This window comes from Phalacrocorax carbo, chromosome 2 (assembly GCF_963921805.1).
Source record: "Phalacrocorax carbo chromosome 2, bPhaCar2.1, whole genome shotgun sequence".
NCBI lineage: Eukaryota > Metazoa > Chordata > Aves > Suliformes > Phalacrocoracidae > Phalacrocorax > Phalacrocorax carbo.
In genome coordinates this window covers 68,112,127-68,120,589 of record NC_087514.1, presented here as the reverse complement: position 1 = coordinate 68,120,589, position 8,463 = coordinate 68,112,127, and the positions used below count along the sequence as shown (strand labels likewise).

Below are 8,463 nucleotides of genomic sequence, written 5' to 3'. Positions count from 1 at the left end.
ACTAAGCTAGCAAATGCAAATTTGAAAAGAAAATAGCTTCTAATCTAAGTATTCATTTGCTGATGAATTAAAATCACCAAGTTATTCAGCACAATTCAAAATGAAAAAGCTGACATATCATTTATTGTAAAGGCCACAGCTATAATAGGAACATCATTGTTTCCCTTTCTGCTGGTCTCACACATTCTTTTTAATCTTGATTATTTGTCACCCTGTTAGGGGACTTCTTATGGTAATGAAATCCTTTTGTCAGTGATGTAACTGGAGCCTTTTGCTGCATTTTCCCTTCCTACGTAAGTTACAGTTGCAGTTATAAACACTGTGGAGGTTTCTTCTGAATCACACAATTGCAGATTGTTCGAAGGAGACATGTTCCTGGCTGTTGCTAGGTGGCAAATACTCTTAAAGGTATTGCAGGCTAGAGATTTCTTCAAACCTTTAATCCTCCATATTTATTTTATAGCCCACAGGAATGGTTAAAATTAAAAAAAAAAAAACAACACCCCAAAAAAAACCCCACAAAAAACCAAACACGCGCTCGGTGCTAGGATGATAGAAGATTTGAAAGAGGTAAAATATTTGGCATCAAAGTTTAATCCAATCCCTAACTGAAGATCTGTTTAAGACTTTCACGGGGAATGATTACTGTGTATCTGCAGATTGTGAAGCTGCTCATACCTTCCTCTAAAACTAATGTGCCAGCTCTTGTTTAGAACAGGGTCCTAGATGTAATGAATAAGCCTCAGCAAGAGGCCTCTGAAAAATGTACATGTATGAAAGAAGAATTTCACAGAGTGCAAGGGGAAAACCCCAAATTATTGCTTAGCATATAGGAACTGATCATTTAGGAGTTGATTTTGCCTGATATATTGCAGCAGCACTGAGAACTTTGAAGAGTATATTAACGCATTGATAGATCTATATAGCGGTAGTCTGAAAAGGTCCTGTACTCTGTCATTCCTAGGGTATGATTTTATAAAACTGCACTTTACTAACAGTTCAAGATGAAACTGCATTTTTCAGATGTCCCTTTTGAAATAAGGCCCAATTCACAGCTGAATCTAAACTGGTAAGACTTTTCATCTCCAAAAGCTGTCACACCAGTGTCAGTGCTAGACACATGTCCAAATACCAATAATATTTATTAAAGGACAGCACAAGGAAACCCTAAATAAAGGAAAAAATACCAGGCTTGATTACAGAAGACCTTCATCTTCTCCTCAGTACCTCATACCTATGTAAAAGTCCCAAGTCCCTGGCTGTCACAGAGGCAAGACCTTGTGAAGGTAGTTCCTGCAGCCAGAGAACACCGAAATCTCTGACTAGCACAGCACTTGTCTCCTCTTACGTCTCCCTCACAGCCTGGCCCTTATTCTCACATTACTTGCTGTGCCCTCCTTCAGCCCTCCCTTTTCCCATTTATTCCTACTCCTTATATTTGGCACCCATACTAGGCTGCTCCATGGACATGGAGGTTTCTGAAAATTCAGTTGAACTCCAGTTCTACAAAACATACCAAACTCCCCCTCCCAGTTTTCAGACATTTATTCTTCAGCTAAATTTAGGCAAACTGTTCAGGGACTACAAAACGCATTTCTCTGACTGTCCCATTCTGTTTACCTACATGTCACTAATTTCAGCTTTGGGAGCCAGCCTGGATCTTCTCAGCAAGACAATGGTAAGAACTATTCAGTTTTACCAAATACCTTTTTTGCTAGTCTCACTTTTTTTTTTTTTAAACAAAGCTATGCCATTTCTTCTGAAAATTAAAATTAAAGAATAAATAATTCTGAGACAAACACCTGTCGGAGAACCACACCAAAGTTTTGGTGTTCAGCATATTCATATACAACCAGAAGCATGAGTCATACAATAGAAAGTCTTGGGTGACTCTAGCAGTATCCATTGGATCTTTCCTTGCCAATGAAGTCATATTATCACTAAAAAAGTAAAATCTTACAGGACTGAAAATAGTTCCATCTCTCTTCCCTCCCTCAGACACACATCTGCTACAACTATAGGGGGCTTGGGTAGGAAACATCAGTGAAAAGGTAGGATATATTCTTCAGACTCTGATTTTAATGACCTTTCTTTAATTCTGATCAGTTGACTAAAGCTTCCGCACTCTTTGCATTCAGCATGTCACAGGAAATTCATGCTTTATACCTAGATGTATTCTCAAAAATAAGCTACTGATTGAAGAAGTCTCTTGATGGCACTAGGATTTATGAAGCATATTGGGTCCTTACACTTCTTGGAGAACTAGCATGGGTAAATGTATTCTTATGTGCTCTGTAGAAAAAGCAGTCAAGCCACGATGGGTTATCAAGATCTGACGATCCAAAGAAAGTTCCTCATTTTTTTTGTGACAGCCATTGGGAACAGAAATGTTTTGGAGAGGTACGACATTTGGTAGCATGGCCAAATAGCTCTTAGTTGCTAAAGATTTTGACGGTTACCACCTTGTAAACTCAAACTCCTTGAAATCATGCTCTGGCTGTATAGGCACACAGGCATTCTGAATAAACATTCAGAACAAAGGTAGACACTAGCTGTAGTCCTTTGAATATGTCTATATGTTATTTTTACGTCCCCCTCTTCTTCATACTTCCTGTAATAACTGCCGCAATCCCATTGTGAAACAGGTAATTCACAAAATGACAAAAATATATAGTCACTGTATAGTCACATAAAATGCTCTCCATGTAAAAAAGTAATGTTATCTTTGTAAAGTGTTTTACTATGAGGTATGAAATAAACATAAAAGATTGGTTTTATAGAGAAGTGTAATGTGCTTTGGAGTTAATAACCACTAACAATCAGGATTAGACATTTCAAGCAATGCTTGCCTCCCATCTTTTGACATTTCTCAAAAGCCTAAAATGTTTAGTGATTTTTAAAATTACTGATTTCACAAGTTGCCTGCAAAACATCCCCACCAAAACAAAAAGAAATACAAGTTTTAGAAGAAACTGGAGGTAATCAAGGGAAAAGTTTAATCTTAGAGTGGATTTCTAAATTTCACATGAAAAGAGGATTGATGTGCTTTCCCCTCCCACACTGCTCTAACTTTATTCTCACCTGGAGGAAAGAGAAAGGGAGCAATCTGACACTTAACCCTCTCAGCTCTGCTTTCCAGACCGCAGCTGGGAGATAAGGAAGCACTGCTTCCTCTCACCCCTGGACATTTGGGATGGCCTCTATGGAAGGATAAAGAGCAATTACCCGCTCTTGGAATTCATCCTCAAAGTGCTATTAATTTAGGTAATTCCTATGTCTTATCTGATTCATTACAAGCAAGCATGGAAAAGTGCTCATTATCAAACTAACTGAAAAGCCCTCTGATCGCATCGGCTGGCCTTTAGCAGTATTTCCTTGTTCTCTGTGCAGTTTGTGTTTCTGAGACCAACTGCTCTTTGTGGACAGAAACTGTCAGGCTGCCCTTCACAGCACACAAGTTCAAACCTGTCTTGACTGGTTAAATGGCATCTGCTTTGCTGCACGTGCCTCAAAAGCCCATACACAACAGTTATAGCAACCTGTTTCCTAAGGGTTAGACACAAGGTTACTTACAGTGGAAGAGGTTTCTGCCCTTGTCACTGACCCTATGCCAGTCAAAATTACCAGATTAGCAAAAACATTATTTAAACTGTTAAAGTGTTACCCACATTGTTTTGTTTAACACAGACCAGGGAACACACATATCTTAGCTGGAAGGTAAGAGCAGGTGCTAGCTAGTCCATCAAACTGAGGCTGACTGACAGCCTGATCAGACAAGCCATGGTGTGGGTAGAATTAGATGGGCTTACTCATTAGTACATTTCATATCATTCCCATCAAAGCTAAGAGGCCAGCAACCATGGTCAGAGGCCTAACTACACATAAAGGCTCAAAACAGCCATCGCTCTCTGGAGCATTGTCACTGTGAGGGTATGGGGGACATTAGCTTAGAGAAAAGTCTTGAGAATTTTGGTGTGGCACTGTGCTGGATGGTAATGTTTTCTCCTACAGAAGGTGCTTCAGATATGACAGACAAAGGTGAAGAGCTAGATGAGGGAAAACTGGTTTACCTTCTGTGTAGGAACCTGTCATCAGTCGCAAAAACCAAGCTTGCGGGAGACTCGCATTGTCAGAGGAGCGGAAGCTGTCACATCCTTGTGCAAAGTCTGGAAAACAATATGAGGAGGAACAGACAGACATGTTCATAATGCTATGAGAATATGAATTACTTCCCCTTGAACACTGACAAAGTTATGAAGTTAGACATATAGTCGATTAGGCATTACTCCTATCCTCTATCCTTATACTTCAAATGTTTTTCAGATGCAAGGCAGAACTAAACAGTGGTAGCTGTCTAGAGACTGCCATGGCCAGCGGTCCTCACATCCTGCAGGCATGAGGGACATTCTTTTTGGGGTGATGGGCTACTGCTTTCCTGAATCCATCGCACGGGCTGAAAATGATAGTATGCAAAATATTCTAGCGCTGTGCATTGTACATTTAGAGTACTCCCTCAGAAGTATGTGGTGGCATGCCAAAGGTGTGGTTGCAATCTATCACACTGGCTCATTCAAATTGTCTTAACGTAATTAAAAAGCACAATTAAGCTCCGGGCTATCATGTTTGAAGATCTCCTCAAGGTGTCTTCAAAGCCGTTAGCCTGGAGCATGCTACAGCTTTTCAGTTGTGTTAAATTAAAACCATCACAACACACATTCTGTTTGCTCAGCACCAGGACCCAGAAGCAGAGCATGTGGTTTCCATGTTTAAACTGGAAGCGCCTGAAAAGGAGGAGTGGGAGAAGTAGACTGGGTTGTCACTAGCACCACCCACTAATGCTGCTTCTCTAGTGAAAACAAAATCAATGCAGGGAAAGAGAGCGGTAAATTGGGAATAGGACTTCCGTCTCCAGAAAGGCATTGCAAAGTTCCCACCATTTGTCCAATCTGTGTGGAAAATTATTTTTAAACTGCTATTTTTGCTACCATTTTTATGCCAAACTTTTCTTTTTCAATGCAAATTTAAAATCTTTCAAATTCATTGTCAACCTCTGCTACTAACTCTGCTTTGAATCAGGAAATGTCATCCCTGGGGAGTCTGATCCGTTACTGCAGAAGACAGATAGCCGTCTTTGAAATTCAGTGATGCAGACTTGGCTGACCACACCAAATTATAAGCCACATGGGCATCCAAGTGTGTGTGTGTGTGTTTCTAGTTAATTCCTAATGTGAATCGTAGATTCATATCTGTACATGTTGATGATGTAGATAATTTATATTGCAGTAATGTTCATAAAATCGTCAGTGAATGGGAATTAACAATTCTGAAGGAGGAAACAACTTCAGGTATAAGGGGGCAGGAGGAAGAGGGCAAAGGAATGCACTTCTCTCTCTCCGGTATTACTGACATTTTGTCTGGTGTATGCTTCAGCTCATATGATCCAGAACTCTCCTGTACCAGTGTAGAGTCCTGGGGAGGCTGCAATCACACCTGACCTCAGTACTTTACCGAAGCATGACAGAAAACAATTGTTTTCAAAGGCTTAGAATGTGGGTACTGAGAAGTAAAGTGAAAAAGAATTACCCCAAAAAAGAATGAAAGATGCTGTAAGAAAATGAAAATTTTAGGAGAAAACACCCAAGAAAGCTCAAGTGTGCTCTAAACCACTTTGATCAAGCACGACTAGCATTTATTTCAAGTCTACACCATCATTTAGATGTTTTTGTACCACGACAGATTTAAGCCTTCAGTTCTCTCCTGTATCACTTGACGTTATATAAGATGTCATTTTAGAAAATATGAGACCATGCTGGAAACCAATTTCCTGAAGAGCTACGAACAGGGTCGTATCGTTATCTAGGGTTATACTTGCAGTTCTGGCAATTTTCTTTTATAATAAATATGGATAACTCCACAGGACTCCAAAGGACAACAAATGCTGTCCTTTATCTTATGGCTAGGTTTCAAAATCATGTAAAAGATGCTTTGTCAAAGAGGTCAGAAATCTTTCCTAAGACAAAAAATGTTACAAAGCCCTTGATCTAACAACGTAAAGAAGCCAAAGACACGTTTACAGAGTTGTGTTGTCTGCGAGCGGAGCAGTCAAACACAAATCATCGGTTCTGACCAGGAAACTAAGTAGTTATGTTAGAGCGGTTTAGTAGCCCAGAGCCTACATAGGGCTTGTTGGCTCATGCACAGCGCCGCACTGAGTTACCCCAGTTCTGGACTGGAGCTGCTGTGCACCTTGGTGGTTTGGATCACAGCCAGAAGAGCTCCCTTCTGTTTCCACAGTGTTGCGCAGACAAGCCTGTAGAAGAATCAGCCTTATCACACACATACAGTCAAATTAGACGAGTGAGCATTCATGCATTGATGCTCCTTGAATACAGGTTACAAACCGATGTGGGGAAGCGTGCCTAGCCCACTCCACAACCGAAAGAAAAACACCCTTTTATTCCTTTGAAATTACTTTTGCCGCCTCCTTGCTAGCTCCGTCACGGACGGTCTGCTTTAGCTGCAAAGCTGGGCGACACCAGGCACACGCGACAGCTGCTCCCTGACAGCAGCCCGTGGCCAGGCACAGCATACAGAAGGGAGGAGGTGGGTTTTTTTCCCCCCTCCTTTGGGAGGCTGCTCAGAGGGAAGCCAGCGGAGTTTAGTTTAAGACAGCTCGTCATTCCTTCCAGATGCTACGAAGTAGCCGAGTCGTGATTTCAACACCCCTCACGGGGAGAGCGGCTCCCTGCTGGCCCCCCGCCCCGCCGCCCCCGCCTGGGACCGCCTTTCCCCGGGCTCCCGCCAGCCGGGGCCGCTGCTCCCCAGGGCCCGTTACCGGCCCGGACTCATCTTTCCTTGAGGGCCAGCCGACCCCCTCAGCCACCGCCCCGTCTGCCCTTCCCCACCCGCGCAGGGACCCGCCGCCCGCCCCCGCCTGTCTCGGCCCGGGGCGACGGAGAAACTCTCCGTGGGAGCGGGGGCGGCGGGGACCAGCCCGCTCCTCCTCCGCCGGCGGAGGAGGATCCGGGTGGGAGCGGGAAAGCTGGGAGGGGACGGGGGACGGGGGGGGGGGGGGGGGGGGTAAAAACACGGGGAGGGGGCGGTGGCGGTGGCCGAGAGCTGGCGGTGATGCGGGGCGGTCCCTTTAAATCCCGTCCCAAGGGGCGTGGAAGGGGCCGCGAGGGGGGCTGAGCGCGCGCGCGCGCGGCATCGCCCGGCGCCCCGGCGAGGCGGTGGTGCCCCGGCGGGCGGGGGCGGGGCGGGGCGGCGCGGCGGGAGCGAGGGGGCGCGGGCGGCGGGGGTCCCGGTCGGTTCCCCGCCATGGCCACGTCCCCGTGCAGCAGCAGCGGCGTCTCCTCCTCGTCTTCGTCGGGGCTGGGGGCGGACGCGGGGCTGGAGATCCGCACGCGCTCCGTGGAGCAGACGCTGGTGCCGTTGGTGTCGCAGGTAGAAATATCGACGCGGGAGCCGGATCCCCCTCTCCCGCCCCCCCCCATCCCAACCCGCGAACCGGCGTGCGGGAACCCGCCTCCCCCTCCCCACCCGCGACCGGAGCTCGGCCGCCGCCGAAGTTTGGGCGCTAGGGTCGCGGCGCTCCGTAACCCCCCCCCCTCTCCGGGCACTTGGCGGGGTGGGTGGGGGGGGGGGCGGCTTCTCCCAGCCGCGCCCCCTTCGTGGCGCCCCGGGGTCCCGGCGGGGCGGGGGCGGGTGGGATCCCGCCGCCGGAGGGGGGGTGGGGGTGGGATGGGGAGGGGGGAAGGGATGCTGTTCGCACGCCCCTCCCGGAGAAAGACCCCGAAGTTCCCCGCAAGGTCGCCGTGCCGTTGCGTAACGGAGAAGGCGCCGCGGAGCCGCCGGCGGCGGTGTGAGTCCCGGGGTGCCGGGCCGGGGGGCTGGTGGGCAGTGCCGCCGCCCGCCCGGCGGAGGGGCCGCCCCGGCTTCCCGGGCCTCCCGCCGGCTGGCTTTGCGCGTGGGAGCCGCCTCCTCCCCTCGCAGCCCGGCGCTGGGAGAGCGGGGCCGGCGTCCGGGGGGCTCGGCGGAGCTTTGTGTTTTCGCGGTCTGGCCGGAGCGTTGCGTTGATTGGAGCTCTTGCCGCACCCGAGGGGAGCACCCGATTTTTAAGAAGTTAAAAAATATGCAGACTGTGGCTCGGTGACCTCTTCACGTGGCCCGCACAGTGCTAAAGGAGCTTAAAAAAAAAGATAAAAATCAGGCTTTCAAGTGGTCTGCTAAGTAATTATATGCCCGCTTCGGTGTTGGTTTTTTCTTTTCTTTCTTTCTTTTTTTGTTTTTAAGATCTTTAGTTACAAAATTGGTGTTTGATATACTCAATCAAATTTCTCTTTCTTGACGAATATCGTATGAAAACGGCACGGTTTTTGCTGTGTAGCATTTTTGTACTTTGAGTACTGATTATTAACGCTAGCAAGTCAAAAAAAAACTATCTGCACAAATTGTTTAAGC

General features: G+C 46.7%; 1 protein-coding gene across 2 annotated transcripts in view; it reads left to right on the top strand.

Annotated features, from left to right (window-relative positions):
* The first annotated feature begins 7,192 nt into the window (after positions 1-7,192).
* CTNNAL1 (catenin alpha like 1) overlaps positions 7,193-8,463 on the top strand; it is a 59,084-nt gene continuing 57,813 nt past the window's right edge. Inside the window, exon 1 of one of the 2 annotated variants that reach the window (XM_064443200.1) lies at positions 7,193-7,446. In XM_064443200.1, coding sequence (XP_064299270.1) covers positions 7,321-7,446 — 126 coding nt within the window. In that variant the 5' untranslated portion in view covers positions 7,193-7,320. The remainder of the gene's footprint in view (positions 7,447-8,463) is intronic. The other variant, XM_064443199.1, reaches the window with a different exon arrangement.